A 24263-nucleotide genomic window follows, 5' to 3' on the forward strand; every position below is an offset into this window, starting at 1 on the left:
TTAATCTCCATAGGGTGGGCGTGCCCATTGATCCCCCCTAGAAGGGTATTGACCCTGGAACTCATTGATCCGACACCCTAAAAAAATGTAATTTAAAGTTACACCCTTTCACCTGTCAGTGCTGTCTGACAAACAGTAAGTTCTATCTCGGACGATCCATTCCCATCCCGACACTGAGCTAGCCACACTTTCACTTTGTATCAATCAAACTGTATTTATACAACACATTTCTTACAATCAAACAATAAAGGTAGAAAGATAAAGACACAATATGTTTCTACTCAAATATACAATTAAGATTAGACAAGAATAAAATGTAAATAGCAAAACAAAAGTACAATAACAGTGGGCATGAGAGAGTATTGCAGCAATATAATAAATAAAATGTAATAAAATAAAGAAGAAATATAGAATGGGGTTATATAAATAAAGTAGATAATATTGTTAATACAACTGTAACCATGTTAAGATATCAAACGTGGCTAGGACAACTTAACCATGTTAAGGCATCAAAGGCAGCTAAGACAAGTAAACCATGTTAAGGTATCAAAGGCAGCTAAGAAACCTAAACAATGTTAAGGTATCAAACGAGGCTAAGACATCTTAACCATGTTAAGGGATCAAACGTGGGTAAGACAAGTAAACAATGTTAAGGTATCAAATGTGGCTAAGACAAGTAAGCAATGTTAAGGGATCAAACGTGGCTAGGACAAGTAAACAATGTTAACCTCTATAGGCTAGGGGGCGGTATTTTCACGTCCGGATGAAAACCAAGCCCAAAATAAACTGCCTGCTACTCAGGCCCAGAAGCTAGGATATGCATATTATTAGTAGATGTGGATAGAAAAACACTCTGAAGTTTCTAACAGTGTTTGAATGATGTCTGTCAGTATAAAGAACATATGTGGCAGGCGAAACCTCGAGGACAAACCATGCAGGATTTTTGTTGTTGTTGAGGTCACTCTCTTTTCAATGGGTTTTCTATGGGGATCTAGATTCATAAGGCACTTGCTTGCAGTTCCTATCGCTTCCACTGGATGTCAACAGTCTTTAGAAATTGGTTGATGTTTTTCCTTTGAGAAATGAAGAAGTAGTGCAGTTCAGAACGAGGGTCGAGTGAAGTGTACTGTTTGTTTGAGGCGCACGACCTGAAAGCTCGCTCCACTTTGTTTTCGTCCTGTATTGAACACAGTTTATCCCAACTTAAATTTTATCAATTATTTATGTTAAAAATACCTAAAGTTGTATTAGGAAAGTTGTTTGAAATGTTTGGACAAAGATTACAGGTAACTTATTAGATATTTTGTAAACATGTTGCGCAAGTTGGAAACTGGTGTTTTTCTGGATCAAATGCGCCAAATAAATGGAGATTTTGGATATATAAGGATGGAATTAATCGAACAAAAGGACCATTTGTGATGTTTATGGGACATATTGGAGTGCCAACAGAAGAAGCTTGTCAAAGGTAAGGCATGAATTATATTGTTATTTCTGAGTTTTGTGTCACGCCTGGCGGGATGCAATATGATTGTCTGTGTTTGTTTGAAGGTTTGCTGTCCTCAGATAATAGCATGGTTTGCTTTCGCCGTAAAGCCTTTTTGAAATCTGAAATGGTGGCTAAATTAACCTGTTTAGGATAGGGGGCAGTATTTTCACGGCCGGATAAAAACATACCCGATTTAATCTGCTTATTACTCCTGCCCAGAAACTAGAATATGCATATAATTGTTTGATTTGGATAGAAAACACCCTAAAGTTTCTAAAACTGTTTGAATGGTGTCTGTGAGTATAACAGAACTCATATGGCAGGCCAAAACCGGAGAAGATTGCATACAGGAAGTGCCCTCTCTGACCATTTCTTGGCCTTCTATAGCCTCTTTATGGAAAATAGCGGATCTCTGCTGTAACGTGACATTTTCTAAGGCTCCCATAGGCTCTCAGAAGGCGTCAGAACGGGAATGATGACTCTGCAGTCCCTGGCTGAAAAACAGTAGCGCATTTGGATAGTGGTCGATCTGAGAACAATGAAACGGGTGCGCGCTTGCACGTGAAGAGTCCATTTTACATTTTCAGTCTTTGAACGAAAACGACGTCTTCCGGTCGGAATATTATCGCTATTTTACGAGAAAAATCGCATAAAAATTGATTTTAAACAGCGTTTAAAATGCTTCGAAGTACGGTAATGGAATATTTTGAATTTTTTTGTCACGATACGCGCTGGCGCTTCACCCTTCGGATAGTGTCTTGAAGGCAAGAACAAAACGCCGCTATTTGGATATGACTATGGATTATTTGGAACCAAAACAACATTGGGTGTAAACTAGAAGTCCTGGGAGTGCATTCTGACGAAGAACAGCAAAGGTAATCCAATTTTTCTTATAGTAAATCTGAGTTTGGTGAGTGCCAAACTTGGTGGGTGTCAAAATAGCTAGCCATGATGGCCGGGCTATATACTCAGAATATTGCAAATGTGCTTTCACCCGAAAAACTATTTTAAAATCTGACACCGCGATTGCATAAAGGAGTTCTATATCTATATTTCTTAAAAGAATTGTTATGTTTTTTGTGAACGTTTATTGTGAGTAATTTAGTAAATTCACCGGAAGTTTCGGTGGGTATGCTAGTTCTGAACGTCACATGCTAATGTAAAAAGCAGTTTTTTTATATAAATATGAACTTGATTGAACAAAACATGCATGTATTGTATAACATAATGTCCTAGGAGTGTCATCTGATGAAGATCATCAAAGGTTAGTGCTGCATTTAGCTGTGGTTTTGTTTTTGTGACATTATATGCCAGCTTGAAAAATGGGTGTGTGATTATTTCTGGCTGGGTACTCTCCTGACATAATCTAATGTTTTGCTTTCGTTGTAAAGCCTTTTTGAAATCGGACAATGTGGTTAGATAAAGGAGAGTCTTGTCTTTAAAATGGTGTAAAATAGTCATATGTTTGAAAAATTGAAGTTTTTGGATTTCTGAGGTGTTTGTAATTCGCGCCACGCCCTATCATTGGATATTGGAGCGGTGAACATCTAGATGTAAGAGGTTAACAAGAAGTTAGGCTGTAATTTGGTGTATTGCACTTGTGATTGTATGAAAGTTAAATATTTCTAAAAATGTAATTTGAATTTGGCGCTCTGCCATTTCACCGGATGTTGTCAAATCGATCCCGTTAACAGGATTTGATCCCTAAGAAGTTTTTAAGGTATCAAACGTGGCTAAGACAAGTAAACAATGTTAAGGTATCAAATGTGGCTAAGACAAGTAAACATTGTCAAGGTATTAAAACATGGCTAAGACAGTAAACAATGTTAAAACTTCTTACGGCTAAAATCCCGTTAACGGGATCGATATGACAACAGCCAGTGAAAGTGCAGGGCGCCAAATTCAAACAACAGAAATCTCATAATTAAAATTCCTCAACCATACAAGTATTTTACACCATTTTAAAGATAAAATTCTCGTTAATCCAACCACAGTGTCCGATTTCAAAAAGGCTTTACAGCAAAAGCACACCAAACGATTATGTTAGATCAGCGCCTAGTCACAGAAAAACACAGCCATTTTTCCAGCCAAAGAGAGGAGTGTAACGCCCTGGCCATAGAGAGGGGGTTTTGTTCTTTATTTTGGTTAGGCCAGGGTGTTACATTGGGTGGGCGTTCTATGTTCATTTTTCTATGTTTTTGTATTTCTTTGTTTTGGGCCGTGTGTGGCTCCCAATCAGGCACAGCTGTAGTTTGTTGTTGCTGATCCGGAGTCACACATAAGGAGCCTGTTTTTCCTTTGCGTTTTGTGGGGGATTGTTTCTGTTTAGTGTTTTGCACCTGACAGGACTGTTTGGCTGTCGGTTTTCTTGTTTTGTGTGTATAGTGTTTTTACGTTTATTAAAATTCAAAGATGAACACTAACTCCGCTGCACCTTGGTCTACTTCCACAGACAGCCGTTACAAGGAGTCACAAAAAGCAGAAATAGAGAACATTAATCACTAACTTTTGATGATCTTCATCAGATGACACTCATAGGACTTCATGTTACACAATACATGCATGTTTGTTCGATAAAGTTCATATTTATATCCAAAAAATCTCATTTACATTGGCGCATTATGTCAGTAATGTTTTGCCTCCAAATCCTCCGGTGATTTTGCAGAGCCACATCAATTTACAGAAATACTTATCATAAATGTTGATGAAAATACAAGTGTTATGCATGGAACTTTAGATAAACTTCTCCTTAATGCAACTGCTGTGTCAGATTTCAAAAAAGCTTTACCAAAAAAACACACCATGTAATAATCTGAGTACGGCGCTCAGACACAAAAACAAGCCAAAAATATATCCGCCATGATGGAGTCAACAGAAGTCAGAAATAGCATTATAAATATTCACTTACCTTTGATGATCTTCATCACAATGCACTCCCAGGAATCCCAGTTCCACAATAAATGTTTGTTTTGTTCGATAAAGTCCAACCTCTATGTCCGAATACCTCCTTTTTGTTTGCGCCTTCAGTTCACAAATCCAAATTCACGAGGCCAGATGAAAACTAAAGAAATTCCATTACAGTTTGTAGAAACATGTCAAACGATGTATAGAATCAATCTTTAGGATGTTTTTATCATAAATCTTCAATAAGATTTCAACCGGAGAATTCCCTTTGTCTTTAGAATGCAATGGAACTCAGCTACCTCTCACAGGGCGCGCGCATGGCTGAAGCTCATGCCCATCTGGTAGACACCTGATACAATCAGCTCTTATTCCCCTCCACTTCACAGTAGAAGCCTCAAACAAGGTTCTAAAGACAGTTGACATCTAGTGGAAGCCTTAGGAAGAGCAATATGACCCACAGACACTGTATATTGGATAGGTCAAGACTTGGAAAAACTACAAACCTCAGATTTCCCCACTTCCTGGTTGGATTTTGTCTCAGGGTTGTTGCCTACCATATGAGTTCTGTTATACTCACAGGACATCATTCAAACAGTTTTAGAAACTTCAGAGTGTTTTCTATCCAAATCTACTAATAATATGCATATCTTAGCTTCTGGGCCTGAGTAGCAGGCAGTTTACTCTGGGCACCTTCTTCATCCAAGCTACTCAATACTGCCACCCAGCCAAAATAAGTAAGGGATCAAACGTGGCTAAGACAAGTAAACCATTATTAAAGGATCAAACATGGCAAAGACAACTGAATCCTTAAGGGATCAACACGGTTGTATAATATTTAACCCAATCTAACATTGACTGTGGGTACTGTATGTCTCATATAATTTCATACTCACATTTTTTTGTAAGTTTGCTCTTGGACATCTATGCTTTGTACTCACCTTCCGAGTCTGTACTACTGGTCTATCTCATTGCCTGCCTCTTCCACACCATCAATTAAGAGCATATCTGGAACAAAGATAATACCTATTAGGACTGGGAAGAGTGTTAGTCAGAGATTGTTCATTATTTGAGATGCGGGAGAGGGTTAGTAAAATGTATGTGAAATTAAGATTGTTTGTTGATCCTTGCCAGACAACCTTCTTCAGGACTTGCCATAGATTTTCAAGTAACTCTGCCACTCAGGAACATTCACGTCTTCTTAGTAAGCCTACTCAGGTGTAGATTTGGTCTGTGTTTTAAGGTTATTGTCCTGCTAAAAGGTGAATTAATATCCCAGTGTTTGGTGGAAAGCAGACTGAAACAGGTGTTTCTCTAGGTTTTGCATGTGCTTAGTTCCATTCTCTTTCTTTTTTTTATCCTGAAGTTAATTGCTTGGCAAACATGTTTTGCAATAATAGTTTAGTGTCTTGTTTTGAACTGTTTGTCTCATGGTGAAATCCTGAGCGGTTTCCTTCCTCTCCGGCAAACTGAGTTAGGAAGGAGACATGTATCATTGTAGTGCCTCTGTGATTTGATAAACCATCCAGTGTAATTAATAACTTACCATCTTCATAGAGTATTCCGTTTTTTTTTTACCCATCTACCAAGACGTTACCCTTCTTTGCAAGCAATTGGGAAGACCTCCTGGTGTATGTTGTTGAATCTGTGTTTGAAATTCACTGCTTGACTAAGGGACCTCAGATAATTGTATTTCACAGCAAAAACATGTTTTAAATCTCCTAGGGTGGGCGTGCCCATTGATCCCCCGCTAGAAGGGTATTGACCCTGGAACTCATTGATCCGACACCCTAAAAAAATGTAATTTAAAGTTACAACACAACCTTTCACCTGTCAGTGCTGTCTGACAAACATTAAGTTTCTATCTCGGACGATCCATTCCCATCCCGACACTGAGCTAGCAACACTTCACTTTGTATCAATCAAACTGTATTTATACAACACATTTCTTACAATCAACAGTAAAGGTAGAAAGATAAAGACACAATATGTTTCTACTCAAATATACAATTGAAGATTAGACAAGAATAAAATGTAAATAGCAAACAAAAGTACAATAACAGTGGGCATGAGAGAGTATTTGCAGCAATATATAAATAAAATGTATAAAATAAAGAAGAAATAGAATGGGGTTATATAAATAAAGTAGATAATATTGTTATACAACTGTACCATGTTAAGATATCAAACGTGCTAGGACAACTTACCATGTTAAGGCATCAAAGGCAGCTAAGACAAGGTAAACCACGTAAGGTATCAAAGGCAGCTAAGAAACCTAAACAATGTTAAGGTATCAAACGAGGCTAAGGACAACTTAACCATTTAAGGGATCAACGGGGTAAGACAAGTAAACAATGTAAGGTATCAACGTGGCTAAGACAAGTAAGCAATGTTTAAGGGATCAAACGTGGCTAGACAAGGTAAACAATGTTAACCTCTATAGGCTAGGGGGCGGTATTTCACGTCCGGATGAAACCAGCCCAAAATAAACTGCCTGCTACTCAGGCCCAAGCTAGGATATGCATATTAGTTAGTATGTGGATAGAAAACACTCTGAAGTTTCTAACAGTTGTCATGACTGTCCTGATCAGAGTCAGGGTACAGGAGACCACCAACCCTACAGATTATCTCCCCAAACCCCCAACAGAGGAGGAGAGATCTAGGGGGTCTGAAGATGTGGGGGTTTTATGACACCTCATGCCCATAATACGAGAGAATTCCTTTGTCCTAACAATGGAGAACTGGCCTCAGAACCTTAAACATGCAATAAAGGAACTTGGAACAATGGTTTCCTCAGCCACAATGGTGTTATGACGAAAAGTGGAATATTAAAATGTATGTAACTTTTGTATGTGTTTTAAAGGTTAAGAGATGACGTTATTATGAAACACTTGTACCTTTAAGAGTTTTCCAGTATATGCCTGATGTTTATACATTGTACGCTGTTGGAAATATCCAAATCAAACAGAATGTTTTGATAAAGAGAAATGTGAAGTTAGTGTCTAACATCGGATTTTTAGCCAAATCTAAGCCTTGCCCCCTTTGACTTGGTCCGCCCAGAGAATCGCCCTAAAGGCTGTTACACCCACTTCTGACCCGAGGGTATAAGACAGGAGAGGTGAAGAATTAACAGTAGACTATTGACCCCAAGCTGCCGCCAAGGTCTAACAAAGTCGACGAACCCCAAAACGAAACACAAGGTTGAAGACAAAGAATATGTTTTCTACACGAGCTACGAACGAGTTAGCTGTGTCTAAGCGGGTGAATTCAAGCCGAACCACCCAGCCTCCACTCTCCCATTGAATCGTGGTATCGACACCCTTCGAGCCGAAGCTGTGAGCTCTGAGCTACAGAGCTGTCTGTCCTCAGAAGACCCCTTTCCGATCAAGGGTGAGGATCAGACACCTTAGCCAAGAAGGACACTGACATCGTGAGGACAACCCGAGAGTGCGCCGGAGAAACTTGCGTCATTTAGAAGCCTAAACGACACGCGGAGCTTCCCACCTGAGAACATACAACACGTAATTACATCATTATATTCCTGACCCATAGAGCGGCAGTTCGGGGCAGGCTAAATTTAAACAAGCATGGCTGACAAATGAACCCAAATGTATATTTCCTCCTCCTCGTTTACCTTCCTTTATATTCTCTCTCTCTTAAAAATCCCCATTTTGGGTACAAGCGCCATAGTGTGTTGGCCCGTTATACTAAGTCCTAATCGAGTAGCTAGACTGTGTGTTTGTGTATGTGCATTTTATCATCATTTTAGCCTTGCTTGGAAATAAACAATCAACTAAGATTGGTGTGGTAAATTCAGTGGTAAAGCCCGGTCCGTGCAGATTCCCGGATTATAAGCCTTTCAGATTATGAGACTGTAGAGGGGAAACTGATTATTTAGCGACTGTTGTAATCGATATTCTGATATCCTTTGAGTAATTTGGGAAATAGAAACTCAATCAAAACAATGTTCCCATGGTGCCCCAGGTTAATGAGTTAATAATTGCTTGATTCATTGTTTAATTCATATTTATATCACGGTAATTATAAACCATTAATCATTCGATGAGCAACAGTCGTCACATTAACTAATCACAACGTCACGACACAGTGGTTGAATGATGTCTGTCAGTATAAAAGAACATATGTGGCAGGCGAACCTCGAGGACAAACCATGCAGGATTTTTTGTTGTTGTTGGTCACTCTCTTTTCAATGGGTTTTCTATGGGGATCTAGATTCATAAGCACTTGCTTGCAGTTCCTATCGCTTCCACTGGATGTCAACAGTCTTTAGAAATTGGTTGATGTTTTTCCTTTGAGAAATGAAGAAGTAGTGCAGTTCAGAACGAGGGTCGAGTGAAGTGTACTGTTTGTTTGAGGCGCACGACCTGAAAGCTCGCTCCACTTTGTTTCGTCCTTATTGAACACAGTTTAATCCCAACTTAAATTTGATCAAGTATTTATGTTAAAAAATACCTAAAGTTGTATTAGGAAAGTTGTTTGAAATGTTTGGACAAAGATTACAGGTAACTTATTAGATATTTTGTAGTCATGTTGCGTGAGTTGGAATTGGTGTTTTTCTGGATCAAATGCGCCAAATAAATGGAGATTTTGGATATATAAGGATGGAATTAATCGAACAAAAGGACCATTTGTGATGTTATGGGACATATTGGAGTGCCAACAGAAAGAAGCTTGTCAAAGTATACGGCATGAAGTATATGTTATTTCTGAGTTTTGTGTCACGCCTGGCGGGATGCAATATGATGTCTGTGTTTGTTTGAAGGTTTGCTGTCCTCAGATAATAGCATGGTTTGCTTTCGCCGTAAAGCCTTTTTGAAATCTGAAATGGTGGCTAAATTAAACCTGTTTAGGATAGGGGGCAGTCTTTTCACTGGCCGATAAAAACATACCCGATTTAATTCTGGAGATTACTCCTGCCCAGAAACTAGAATATGCATATAATTGTTTGATTTGGATAGAAAACACCCTAAAGTTTCTAAAAAACTGTTTGAATGGTGTCTGTGAGTATAACAGAACTCATATGGCAGGCCAAACCGGAGACGATTGCATACAGGAAGTGCCCTCTCTGACCATTTCTTGGCCTTCTATAGCCTCTTTATGGAAAATAGCGGATATATCTGCTGTAACGTGACATTTTATAAGGCTCCCTAGGCTCTCAGAAGGCGTCCAGAACGGGGAATGATGACTCTGCAGTCCCTGGCTGAAAAACAGTAGCGCATATTGGATAGTGGTCGATCTAGAGAACAATGAAACAGTGTGCGCGCTTGCACGTGAAGAGTCCATTTTACATTTTCAGTTCTTTGAACGAAAACGACGTCTTTTCCGGTCGGATATTATCGCTATTTTACGAGAAACAATCGCAATAAAAATTGATTTTAAACAGCGTTTGACATGCTTCGAAGTACGGTAATGGAATATTTTGAATTTTTTTGTCACGATACGCGCTGGCGCGTCACCCTTCGGATAGTGTCTTGAAGGCAAGAACAAAACGCTGCTATTTGGATATGACTATGGATTATTTGGAACCAAAACAACATTGGGTGTAAACTAGAAGTCCTGGGAGTGCATTCTGACGAAGAACAGCAAAGGTAATCCAATTTTTCTTATAGTAAATCTGAGTTTGGTGCGTGCCAAAACTGGTGGGTGTCAAAATAGATAGCCATGATGGCCGGGCTATATACTCAGAATATTGCAAAATGTGCCTTTTCACCGAAAAACTATTTTAAATCTGACACCGCGATTGCTAAAGGAGTTCTATATCTATATTTCTTAAAATAATTGTTATGTTTTTTTGTGAACGTTTATTGTGAGTAATTTAGTAAATTCACCGGAAGTTTCGGTGGTATGCTAGTTCTGAACGTCACATTGCTAATGTAAAAAAGCTGTTTTTTTATATTAAATATGAACTTGATTGAACAAAACATGCATGTATTGCTATAACTAATGTCCTAGGAGTGTATCTGATGAAGTCATCAAAGGTTAGTGCTGCATTTAGCTGTGGTTTTGGTTTTTGTGACATTATATGCCAGCTTGAAAAATGTGTGTGTGATTAATTTCTGGGGGTACTCTCCTGACATAATCTAATGTTTTGCTTTCGTTGTAAAGCCTTTTGAAATCGGACAATGTGGTTAGATAAAGGAGAGTCTTGTCTTTAAATGGTGGTAAAATAGTCTATGTTTGAAAAATTGAAGTTTTTGGATTTCTGAGGTTGTTTGTCATTCGCGCCAACGCCTATCATTGGATATTGGAGCGGTGTTCCGCTAGCGGAACATCTAGATGTAAGAGGTTAACAAGAAGTTAGGCGTAATTTGGCTGTATTGCACTTGTGATTGTATGAAAGTTAAATATTTCTAAAAATGTAATTTGAATTTGGCGCTCTGCCATTTCACCGGATGTTGTCAAATCGATTCCCGTTAACAGGATTTGATCCCTAAGAAGTTTTAAGGGTATCAAACGTGGCTAAGACAAGTAAACAATGTTAAGGTATCAAATGTGGCTAAGACAAGTAAACATTGTCAAGGTATAAACATGGCTAAGACAAGGTAAACAATGTATTAAAACTTCTTACGGCTAAAATCCCGTTAACGGGATCGATATGACAACAGCCAGTGAAAGTGCAGGGCGCCAAATTCAAACACAGAAATCTCATAATTAAAATTCCTCAACCATACAAGTATTTTACACCATTTTAAGATAAAATTCTCGTAATCCAACCACAGTGTCCGATTTCAAAAGGCTTTACAGCAAAAGCACACTAAACGATTATGTTAGATCAGCGCCTAGTCACAGAAAAACACAGCCATTTTTCCAGCCAAAGAGAGGAGTGTAACGCCCTGGCCATAGAGAGGGTTTTTGTTCTTTATTTTGGTTAGGCCAGGGTGTTACATTGGGTGGGCGTTCTATGTTCATTTTTCTATGTTTTTGTATTCTTTGTTTTGGGCCGTGTGTGGCTCCCAATCAGGCACAGCTGTAGTTTGTTGTTGCTGATCCGGAGTCACACATAAGGAGCCTGTTTTTCCTTTGCGTTTTGTGGGGGATTGTTTCTGTTTAGTGTTTTGCACCTGACAGGACTGTTTGGGCTGTCGGTTTTCTTGTTTTGTGTGTATAGTGTTTTTACGTTTATTAAAATTCAAAGATGAACACTAACTCCGCTGCACCTTGGTCTACTTCCCCAGACAGCCGTTACAAGGAGTCACAAAAAGCAGAAATAGAGAACATTAATCACTAACTTTGATGATCTTCATCAGATGACACTCATAGGACTTCATGTTACACAATACATGCATGTTTTGTTCGATAAAGTTCATATTTATATCCAAAAATCTCATTTTACATTGGCTCATTATGTTCAGTAATGTTTTGCCTCCAAATCCTCGGTGATTTTGCAGAGCCACATCAATTTACAGAAATACTTATCATAAATGTTGATGAAAATTACAAGTGTTATGCATGGAACTTTAGATAAACTTCTCCTTAATGCAACTGCTGTGTCAGATTTCAAAAAAGCTTTACCAAAAAAACACACCATGTAATAATCTGAGTACGGCGCTCAGACACAAAAACAAGCCAAAAATATATCCGCCATGATGGAGTCAACAGAAGTCAGAAATAGCATTATAAATATTCACTTACCTTTGATGATCTTCATCACAATGCACTCCCAGGAATCCCAGTTCCACAATAAATGTTTGTTTTGTTCGATAAAGTCCAACCTCTATGTCCGAATACCTCCTTTTTGTTTGCGCCTTCAGTTCACAAATCCAAATTCACGAGGCCAGATGAAAACTAAAGAAATTCCATTACAGTTTGTAGAAACATGTCAAACGATGTATAGAATCAATCTTTAGGATGTTTTATCATAAATCTTCAATAAGATTTCAACCGGAGGAATTCCTTTGTCTTTAGAAATGCAATGGAACTCAGCTACCTCTCACAGGCGCGCGCATGGCTGAAGCTCATGCCCATCTGGTAGACACCTGATACAATCAGCTCTTATTCCCCTCCACTTCACAGTAGAAGCCTCAAACAAGGTTCTAAAGACAGTTGACATCTAGTGGAAGCCTTAGGAAGAGCAATATGACCCCACAGACACTGTATATTGGATAGGTCAAGACTTGGAAAAATTACAAACCTCAGATTTCCCACTTCCTGGTTGGATTTTGTCTCAGGTTGTTGCCTACCATATGAGTTCTGTTATACGCACAGGCATCATTCAAACAGTTTTAGAAACTTCAGAGTGTTTTCTATCCAAATCTACTAATAATATGCATATCTTAGCTTCTGGGCCTGAGTAGCAGGCAGTTTACTCTGGGCACCTTCTTCATCCAAGCTACTCAATACTGCCACCCAGCCAAAAGAAGTTAAGGGATCAAACGTGGCTAAGACAAGTAAACCATTATTAAAGGATCAAACATGGCAAAGACAACTGAATCCTTAAGGGATCAAACACGGTTGTATAATATTTAACCCAATCTAACATTGACTGTGGGTACTGTATGTCTCATATAATTTCATACTCACATTTTTTTGTAAGTTTGCTCTTGGACATCTATGCTTTGTACTCACCGTCCGAGTCTGTACTATGGTCTATCTCATTGCCTGCCTCTTCCACACCATCAATTAAGAGCATATCTGGAACAAAGATAATCCCTATTAGGACTGGGAAGAGTGTTAGTCAGAGATTGTTCATTATTTTGAGATGCGGGAGAGGGTTAGTTAAAATGTATGTGAAATTAAGAATACCACCATAATTTCTGAAATTAGGTAACTTAATTTAAATGGTGTGAAATCATAAATGGATTTGCATCTCTATGTAGAAACTCTGTGCACAATTCAATTGACAGGAAGTTTTACATAAGTATTCCCACCAACTATAGAAGCACCTTCGGCAGCAATTACAGCTGTGAGTCTTACTAGGGAAGTCTCTTTCCACACCTCTATTGTGCAACATTTACCTATCATTCTTTTCAAAACTCTTTAAGCTCTGACAAATTGTTTGTTGATCCTTGCCAGACAACCTTTTTCAGGACTTGCCATAGATTTTCAAGTAACTCTGCCACTCAGGAACATTCACTGTCTTCTTAGTAAGCCTACTCAGGTGAAGATTTGGTCTTGTGTTTAAGGTTATTGTCCTGCTAAAAGGTGAATTAATATCCCAGTGTTTGGTGGAAAGCAGACTGAAACAGGTGTTTCTCTAGGGTTTTGCATGTGCTTAGTTCCATTCTGTTACTTTTTTTTATCCTGAAGTTAATTGCTTGGCAACATGTTTTGCAATAATAGTTTAGTGTCTTGTTTTGAACTGTTTGTCTCATGGTGAAATCCTTGAGCGGTTTCCTTCCTCTATCATTAAAGTAGATAATATTGTTAATACAACTGTAACCTTTTAAGATATCAAACGCGTCTAAGACAAGTAAACCATGTTAAGGTATCAAAGGCAGCTAAGAAACCTAAACAATGTTAAGGGATCCAACGTGGCTAAGACAACTTAACCATGTTAAGGGATCAAACATGGGTAAGACAAGTAAACAATGTTAAAGTATCAAACGTGGCTAAGACAAGTAAACAATGGCTAGGACAAGTACGTTAAGGTATCAAACGAGGCTAAGACAACTTAACCATGTTAAGGGATCAAACATGGCTAAGACAAGTAAACAATGTTAAGGTATCAAACGAGGCTAAGACAAGTAAACAATGTTAAGGTATCAAACGAGGCTAAGACAAGTAAACAATGTTAAGGTATCAAACGAGGCTAAGACAACTTGTACTCTTGGACGTCTATGCTTTGTACTCACCGTCCGAGTCTGTACTACGGTCTATCTCATTGTCTGCCTCTTCCACCCCATCAATGAAGAGGACACCTGAAACAAAAATAATCACTATTAGGACTGGGAAGAGTGTTAGTCAGAGATTGTTAATTATTTTGAGATGGGGGAAGAGGGTTAGTTCTAATGAAGAAAACCACCATCATATCTGAAATGAGGTAACTTAACTGGTGTCAAATCATCAACAGAATTGCATCCCTGTGTGGAAACTCTGTGTACAATTATACTGACAGGAATTTTTACCTGCTTTTACATTGAACTAAAACTTGTTCATCTTTGTTGTATACAAGGGTAGTATTTTCTCCACTGTTACTTCTGTTTGGTCCGTCCTTTATTTAAAGGAGGGAGATCAAGCTGATCCTAACTGTTATAGGCCTATTTCTATTTTGCCCTGTTCATCAAAAGTGTTGGAAAAACTTGTCAATAATCAACTTCTTTCTTGATGTCTATAGTATTCTCTCTGGTATGCAATCTGGTTTCCGCTCAGGTTATGGATGTGTCACTGCAACCTTAAAGGTCCTCAATGATGTCACCATTGTCTTTTTTTGTATTTGTATTTGCCCCAAACATAACACTTTGTACTGAGGACCAAAAATATTCAATATCTACTTTATTTTTTATTTTTACCCATCTGCCAAAAGGTACCCATCTTTGTGAGGCATTGGAAAACCTCCCTGGTGTTTGTGGTTGAATCTATGTTTGACATTTATTGCTCGACTGAGGGACCTTAAAGACAATTGGAGTACAGAGATGAGGTAGTCATTCAAAAGTACATTTACATTTTAGTCATTTAGCAGACGCTCTTATCCAGAGCGACTTACAGTAGTGAATGAATACATTTCATACATTTAAAAAAAAATGTTTTGCCTTGCCTTGCTTGTTTAAGTGGGAAAGTTTAAGTGTGAAAGTGTGAAAACAATAAGCAAAGTATATCAAAGGGACCAAGCTATACCTTGCAGCAGCCAAAACAGGAAGATGAGTCTCTCTACTCCTCTCATCTGTGTACTAGGGGAGAAAAACACACTCATGAATACAAAATCTCACAATTTTACTGTTTCCTTTAATCGCTTTGGTACTATGTGGTGAATTTTCAAAACTCTTAGTACAAAACTCCAAACTGGTATCACTTCTAACGCAGGCTTGCATTCAACACCTTTTATTTTGCATTGTTTGTCCTCACATTTTAGTTTGACATGTTTTGTGTCATCGGGAAAAGTGTCTGTCAACCCTTGATACAGTTAGGAAATCAACTTTAGAGGTTTGTCAGACTGCCTTAAAATAGTTTACATCTTTGAAGCTTCTTGCTTATCCAGTGTTTGCTGCACAGAGTAAATAAACAGGGTTGGAACAGACAGTGGCAAGTCAAATTCAAGAACTTTCGAGATCTTTTTCCAAGCACTAATATTTATTTTCAGGGACAATCAGTTTGTCGTAGTTATGCAATTGTTTCTAGTCGACACCAGATGGCAGTATATCGCCACAACCTCATGAAGAAAAGCAACAGTATTCATCACTACTTTACAAGTTCTACTCAATAATATGTTGTTTCACTAGATATTTACTACATTTACATGAATGGTAACTTAAGTTAGTACTGATGCTGTAATTTGACTAGTGATGAACAGAGTTTGGAGACATGCCTAATGGTGAACAGATATTTCCTAGTCACATTAGTACACAATTCCAGCTTAATGACTGTTTTAATTGGGCAATTGGGAATCTACTCGTTAATAGTTACGAAAAGCATCTTCCTCCGACTGGCAGCTTTAGTGTCGCCGGTCGAGAGAAGGGCGGGTGGGCTGTGTGAGGAAAACAGCATGTGAACGGCCACCAAAACCCGCTTAATAATTTGAAATATCACAGGCACCCCAAGAATGAGGTGATTGGCAAAAAATATCTGGATGTTGTTGCAGGGAAAAAGTCACACATGTAGAAGTGGCAGTATGCAGCGTTGTATCTTTTCCCCTTCATGTGGCTCTTCAAGGGCCGATTCACACATGATTGCGATGCTATACTGATCAAAATATAAGATGCAACATGTAAAAGTGTTGGTCCCATGTTTCATGAGCTGAAATAAAAGAACCCAGACATTTTCCATACCCACAAAAGGCAGGATTGAATCTACATTTGCCCGGCATTTTAGCTACCGGTGTGACATTTGGCAGCGCCTAATCAGTCAGCTCTGTACCTGCCTGGCTGAGTGGCAGTGTGGGTGGAAAGAGCAAGCTCGCCTGGCAACCACAGCGCGAAACACATGAGGAAACAAAACTCGGTAGTCTGCCTGGAAATTAATTCGCTAGACCAATACATTTATCAAATATTTTTCATAAATATATTTCGTCATTATCTGTTCTCCTCTCATTTTAATTCAAGTACTTTTCAAGTACCAACTTGAGAAAATGTCTGATTTTCAAGGTATTCCAGTACTTGATTTTCAGGGTGCCACTTTAGGCACCTTGTGTGAACCCTGAATTAAAGTGTTGTATGTGCAAAACTCAGCTCTCAGCTCCGTCACAGACTGGTCTTCGCTGGCTGCCTGACCTCAGCTCCGTCACAGACTGGTCTTCGCTGGCTGCCTGACCTCAGCTCCGTCACAGACTGGTCTTCCCTGGCTGCCTGACCTCAGCTCCGTCACAGACTGGTCTTCCCTGGCTGCCTGACCTCAGCTCTGTCACAGACTGGTCTTCTCTGGCTGCCTGACCTCAGCTCCGTCACAGACTGGTCTTCCCTGGCTACCTGACCTCAGCTCCGTCACAGACTGGTCTTCCCTGGCTGCCTGGCCTCAGCTCCGTCACAGACTGGTCTTCCCTGGCTGCCTGACCTCAGCTCTGTCACAGACTGGTCTTCTCTGGCTGCCTGACCTCAGCTCCGTCACAGACTGGTCTTCCCTGGCTACCTGACCTCAGCTCCGTCACAGACTTGTCTTCCCTGGCTGCCTGACCTCAGCTCCATCACAGACTGGTCTTCCCTGGCTGCCTGACCCTGCTGATACCCCTGTCTCCATCTGATCCTGCTCAGAAGAGGCATGACAAAGAATTACATTGTTGTACATTATATTGTACATGAATATAATCAATGGTTTAATAATCGAAATTACCATTATTCCCATTGTTCCCAGATCCCAGACTAGCCTACTCATCAACTCAAGATGGAACTTTGTATCCATTCACTGCTTGTAATACACTGCTCCGTAGACTGGTCTTCCCTGGGTTTCTGACCCTGCTGGGAGGGACACCTGTCACCATCTGATCCCGCTAAGACATGATGAGCATAGTGTGAAGTACTGACTGTGCACCACGACAATGAAGCTTGTAGAGCTGTTTATACCATCTCGGTGTGAAAAGTAGGGAATGACCAAGGAAACTGACAGATCAATAACGTTACATTGTTATAGTGACTATTAAAAACTCAGATTGCGCTTACAAAATGTCAGAATATTGGTCCTCAATGGTTTGGCCGCTGGTTTCATCGTTTCATTCAGGTCTAATGTGATTGAGGCAAAAAAAATAATAGCTAAAGTTTGTAAGTTAGGTAGCTAGCTAACGTTAACCAACTTTTGGCTAGCTCTGCTAGCTAATTATACAATGGAACATCATCAAATGTACCTCTGTTGAAACGGGGCAAAACAAAGGCTGCAAAAAAAATCCAACAGCTGCTAGATACTGCTAACCTGATAGCTAGCTAGAGGCTAGAACTGGCTGCGGTAGCTAACGTTACCTGATAGCTAGCTAGAGGCTAGAACTGGCTGCGGTAGCTAACGTTACCTGATAGCTAACTAGAGGCTAGAACTGGCTGCGGTAGCTAACGTTACCTGATAGCTAGCTAGAGGCTAGAACTGGCTGCGGTAGCTAACGTTACCTGATAGCTAGCTAGAGGCTAGAACTGGCTGCGGTAGCTAATGTTAGCTAACACCTTTCCGTACACATTTTGGGCAACCGCGGCATTCAAACGAGGCTGCAATGAAAACTAATGGGACTGTAGCGACTGTGTTGGCATCAAAATCCGGTGTGGGGACTAAGTTTCTATTCAGCATTGATTGACATGGTATTGGAGAAAATTATAAATTATATAAACTCTTTCTAGTGTTTATTTACAGTTGGACAAATGGGGTGAGAAAAAAGCAGTTTCCCCACACAAAACTCCTAGATCCACTTCAATTTGCAATACCGCCCAAACAGATCCACAGATGATGCAGTCTCTATTGCACTCCACACTGCCCTTCCCCACCTGGACAAAAGCAACACATATGTGAGAATGCTATTCATTGACTACAGCTCAGCGTTCAACACCATAGTGCCCTCAAAACTCATTACTAAGCTAAGGAACCTGGGACTAAACACCTCCCTCTGCAACTGGATCCTGGACTTCCTGAAGGGCCGCCCCCAGGTGGTGAGGGTAGGTAGCAACACATCCGCCACGCTGATCCTCAACACTGGAGCTCCCCAGGGGTGCGTGCTCAGTCCCTTCCTGTACTCCCTATTCACTCACAACTGCATGGTCAGGCACAACTCCAACACTATCATTAAGTTTGCAGACGACATAACAGTGGTAGGCCTGATCACCGACAACGACGAGGCAGCCTATAGGGAGGAGGTCAGAGACCTGTCCGGGTGGTGCCAGAATAACAACCTATCCCTCAATGTAACCAAGACTAAGGAGATGATTGTGGACTTCATGAAAAGGAGCACCGAGCACGCCCCCATTCTCATCGACGGGGCTAAGGTGGAGCAGGTTGAGAGCTTCAAGTTCCTTGGTGTCCACATCAACAACAAACTAGAATGGTCCAAACACACCAAGACAGTCGTGAAGAGGGCACTAGAAAGCCTATTCCCCCTCAGGAAACTAAAAAGATTGGGCATGGGTCCTGAGATCCTCAAAAGGTTCTACAGCTGCAACATCAAGAGCATCCTGACCGGTTGCATCACTGCCTGGTACGGCAATTGCTCGGCCTCCGACCGCAAGGCACTTCAGAGGGTAGTGCGTACGGCCCAGTACATCACTGGTGCAAAGCTGCCTGCCATCCAGGACCTCTACACCAGGCGGTGTCAGAGGAAGGCCCTAAAAATTGTCAAAGACCCCAGCCACCCCAGTCATAGACTGTTCTCTCTACTACCGCATGGCATGTGGTACCGGAGTGCCAAGTCTAGGACAAAAAGGCTTCTCAACAGTTTTTACCCCCAAGCCATAAGACTCCTGAACAGGTAACCAAATGATTACCCAGACTATTTGCATTGTGTGCCCCCCCCCCCCCAACCCCTCTTTTACGCTGCTGCTACTCTCTGTTTATCATATATGCATAGTCACTTTAACTATACATTCATGTACATACTACCTCAATTGGCCCGACCAACCAGTGCTCCCGCACATTGGCTAACCGGGCTATCTGCATTGTGTCCCGCCACCCGCCAACCCCTCTTTTACGCTACTGCTACTCTCTGTTCATCATATATCCATAGTCACTTTAACCCAGTCCTTCTCAAATAGTTGGGCGCGCCCCCCTGGGGGGGCTCGGAGCGATGCCAGGGGGGGCGTGTGACCCCGGGGAACACGCTTTTTTTTGCCCCGTAGTAGTTTTTTTTTTAATCGAACAAGAGCACACAGCACAGAGCAGGAGATATGAAGTGCAGATAACAAACCCTTAAGAGACAACATGGAAAAATATTTAACAGGGATGAAAAGAAAGGCGGAGAGAGACGGAGATAATGAGACAAACGTAAGTCTCCCGAAAGCTAAGACGAGGAAATATGACGAAGCGAATGTAGCGCTTGGCTTCACTGTGACTACGGTGGGAGACGAGGAAAGACCGGTATGTTTACTGTGTCTAAAAATGTTGGCAGCGGACAGCAAGAAGCCAAATAAATTAAGGCGTCACTTAAAGACATTACACCCCAATCACGCTGATAAGCCGCTTGAGTTTTTTCATCGAAAACGTGCCGAATATTGTCAACAAACGTCCCGCTTTGTGAATGCTACTTCAGTAAACCAGCGAGCACTGTTAGCATCATATAAGGTGGCGTACCAAATTGCTCAGTGCAAAAAACCCCACTCCATAGCAGAGGAGCTGATACTGCCTGCAGCATTAGACATGGTCTCTGTCAAGCTGGATGACGCAAGTGCTGCAAAAATAAAAACTATCCCTCTGTCCAATGACACTGTCGCCAGACGTATAAATGACATTGCTAACGATATTAAAGAACAGCTGGTAGATAAACTCAAAGACAAACGTTTTGCCTTACAGTTCGATGAAGCAACTGACAGCAACAAAGACTGTTTGTTTATCGCTTATGTACGTTTTGACATGACAAAGTCCCTGTGTGAGGATCTACTTTTTTGTAAATATGTCAGAGACAGAGCCACAGCTGAAGAGCTATTCAAAATGCTGGACTGCTTCCTGACTGAGAATGGGCTAAAGTGGGAGAACTGCATTGGTGTTTGCAGTGATGGTGCACAGACCATGGCAGGGATGAGAAAAGGACTTTGGGCACTCATCAAGAAGGCCTCACCTAATGCTGAGTGGACACACTGTGTTATACACAGAGAAGCACTGGCATCAAGGCACCTTTCCTCTGAATTAAGTAAGGTTATGACTGACATTGTAGGTGTAGTCAATTTTATAAAGACCAGACCACTAAAAACAAGTCTTCTCTGCTATCTGTGAGGAGATGGGAGCTGAACATCAAGCTGTGCTGTTTCACAGTGAAGCAAGGTGGCTGTCACGAGGAAAAGTCTTGTCCCGAGTTTTTGAGCTCAGAGAGCAGATAAGAATGTTTTTGGAGCAGGAGCACAAGTATGACATCACAGAAAAATTTAGTGATGAGAACTTCCTGGCAAAACTGGCCTACCTGAGTGACATATTTGGAAAGCTAAATGAACTAAATCTACAGCTTCAAGGGAAAGATAAACACCTCCCTCAGGTCACAGACAAAATCAGCTCTTTCACTCGAAAGCTTGCAATGTGGGGCAGGCGACTTGATGAAGGAAATACTGATTCATTCGAGAACCTGCATGAATTTCTTGACACTACTGACTATGATGCCACCTCAGTGATTCCATATATTAAGGAGCATATTTCATCACTGATGGGATTCTTTAAAAAGTACTTCCCTGAAAACAGTTCCCAATATGACTGGGTGAGAGATCCTTTCAATGCACCAGCTCCAACTGGTTTCAGCTCTGCAGAGGAGGACCAGTTCATTGATATGACGTCTGACTCCACATTCAGACTGAGGTTCACATCACAGACACTGAGTGAATTCTGGCTGAGTGTAGAGAGGCAGTATCCACTCTTAGGGCAGAGGGCCATGGGCATTCTTCTTCCTTTTGCAACATCTTATCTTTGTGAGACTGGCTTCTCTGCTGTTGCTGCACTGAAGACCAAGTACAGGTCCCAGCTAAACATTGAGCAGGAGCTGAGAGTTGCAGTATCATGCTTCAAACCCCGCTTCGAAAAGCTGTGCTCTGCAAAACGTGCTCATTGTAGCCATTAATCCTGACTTCCTCATTTTGATTAAAAAAAAATCAGCACAAATTGTTTTATTCATTTTTGTTTTATAGGTCAAAATGTTTCATATATTGTGCTCCTGAGTTAATGTTGCTGATCAATTTGAATTTATTATTATTTATTGATTATATTTTATTTTATTTTTCAGTATCAAATGGTCAAAAAATGTTTACAGTTTAAATAAGGGTTTAATTTTTTTTTACATTTCAGGCAAATTGATGCACTTGAAGTCTTTTCTGTTACAAACTAAAAAAAACAATGTTAATAAAGTTATTCTTTGTTGTAAGTTGATCTATATTTCTTTCTTTTTTCTTTTTCTTTAATGTTAATAAGGATACAATGTTATGCAGAGGTGTACTTATAACAATTTTATAGACAAATGATACTATTTACAGTCGCGGCGGAGAGTTGGGGGGGCGCGAAATGTTTACTTCTTCCTAGGGGGGGCGTAACAGAAAATAATTGAGAAGCACTGCTTTAACCATACCCACATGTACATACTACCTCAATCAGCCTGACTAACCGGTGTCTGTACATAGCCTTGCTACTGTTATTTTCAAATGTCTTTTTACTGTTGTTTTATTTCTTTACTTACTTACTTACACACACACACACACCTTTTTTTGCACTATTGGTTAGAGCCTGTAAGTAAGCATTTCACTGTGAGGTATACAGTTGTATTCGGCACACGTGACAAATAAACTTTGATTTGATTTGACCCCCAGACCCACCACCAAGTTATGTCCCCCCACTTCTAAACCCTGCACTGCACCTGCTGTAACTTCTGCTAATCTTTCTACCCGACCAATACACTTTTGATTTGTTACATACAGTACATATACAATACAGTACATATTCAATACAGTACAAGACTCGAGGCTGTAATCGCTAGCAAAGGTGCTTCAACAAAGTACTGAGTAAAGGGTCTGAATACTTATGTAAATGTAATATTTCACTTTTTATTTGTAATACGTTTGCAAACATTTCTTAAAACCTGTTTTTGCTTCGTCATTATGGGGTATTGTGTGTAGATTGATTTATTTTAGAATATGACTGAAATGTGGCGTAACAAAATGTGGTGTCTGAATACTTTCCGAATGCAAGTGTATATTATAGTTTTAATGTTTCTACTGTACAGACTTTACATTTTCGTTATGTAGTTGTCAAAATCTGTAGAAGACAAATGAGTTGACATGTAAAATCTATAAGTTTACCAAATGTTTAAGTTATCATTAATGAAAAGCAGTCAGATTACATTATAGCCAAATCTATTTTAAGAAAAGAGAAGAGAATCATATTAAAAGTAATGTGAGCATTACATGTATTACAATGTGAAACATGTATTTCTAGATGAAACCCTGATTAGGTTTGGTGATAAAGTGACAAATGATTATGTGTGTTGTACTTTAGTCAATCGAAAATGTGCTTTGGAGTTTTAAAACAACTGCCTTTTAAATTGTCTGCTGTAAGCGTTGTGAAAATGTACCTCATACTCGTGAAAATTGCACCAAAGCGATAAAAAACCTAAGCATACAGTAGAGTGCAACTAATTCAGTATTAAAGAGTTTACAATAAAACTATACTAATTCAGTATGAAAGAGTATACCATACAAATATACAAATTCAGTATTAAAGTCTTTACCATACAATTATACTAATTCAGTATTAAAGTCTTTACCATACAATTATAATAATTCAGTATGAAAGAGTATACCATACAATTATACTAATTCAGTATGAAAGAGTATACCATACAATTATACTAATTCAGTATTAAAGTCTTTACCATACAATTATGCTAATTCAGTATTAAAGTCTTTACCATACAATTATACTAATTCAGTATTAAAGTATTATGTATACAAGTATACAATATAAAGGTGCTTAACTATCTGAATATATGAAACAATTCATACATAAGATACACAATATCTATAAGCAATTAAAGTCCAAGTTAATGGTAAAAACCTACCGCGGTGTCCAATACCTCAACATCCTCAGGAAAGGAATATTTCAGTCCAAAAATATTTCACCCTCAATTATAATGGAGAAGAGGTAGATTCTGGTACCCTGGTTCTGGCTCTGGTATCCAGGTCCACTTATAAAGTAAATGGTGGCGGCAGGTAGCCTATTGGTTAGAGCGTTGGGACAGTAACCGAAAGGTTGCTAGATCAAATCCCTGATCTGACAAGGTAAAAATCTGTCGTTCTGCCCCTGAACAAGGCAGTTAACCCACTGTTCCCCGGTAGGCCGTCGTTGTAAATAAGAATTTGTTCTTAGCTGACTTGCCTAGTTAAATAAAGGTTAAAAATATATATATATTAAATGTTGATACTTCACTTCTGGTATGTGGAAGGAGGTGACCAGCACAACATTAGGACTGATGGGGTGCTTGATGATTGTTATTCAAGTGCTTTTGAAAATGGAGCAATTTCTCAAGCAATAAGATTTTAGCTCTTAACATTGACAATATGGTCAAACTAGATACATTATCCACATTGATACGTTTGTAATGGTCAGAACATGATTAGTT

General features: G+C 39.8%; 1 protein-coding gene across 6 annotated transcripts in view; it reads right to left on the reverse strand.

The window, feature by feature from the left end:
* Positions 1-23900, reverse strand: part of LOC115204650 (fibrinogen-binding protein) — a 71860-nt gene extending 47960 nt beyond the window's left edge. For 2 of the 6 annotated variants that reach the window (XM_029770355.1, XM_029770351.1), the window contains exons 1-4: positions 23703-23900; positions 15182-15234; positions 14200-14265; positions 12974-13039 (exon numbers count right to left, since the gene is read on the reverse strand). In XM_029770355.1, the coding sequence (XP_029626215.1) occupies positions 12974-13039; positions 14200-14265; positions 15182-15234; positions 23703-23725 (208 nt within the window). In that variant the 5' untranslated portion in view covers positions 23726-23900. The remainder of the gene's footprint in view (positions 1-12973; positions 13040-14199; positions 14266-15181; positions 15235-23702) is intronic. The other 4 variants (XM_029770353.1, XM_029770357.1, XM_029770356.1 and 1 more) reach the window with 3 other exon arrangements.
* Positions 23901-24263: the final 363 nt, after the last annotated feature.

The sequence above is a fragment of the Salmo trutta genome, chromosome 12 (genome assembly GCF_901001165.1).
Source record: "Salmo trutta chromosome 12, fSalTru1.1, whole genome shotgun sequence".
NCBI lineage: Eukaryota > Metazoa > Chordata > Actinopteri > Salmoniformes > Salmonidae > Salmo > Salmo trutta.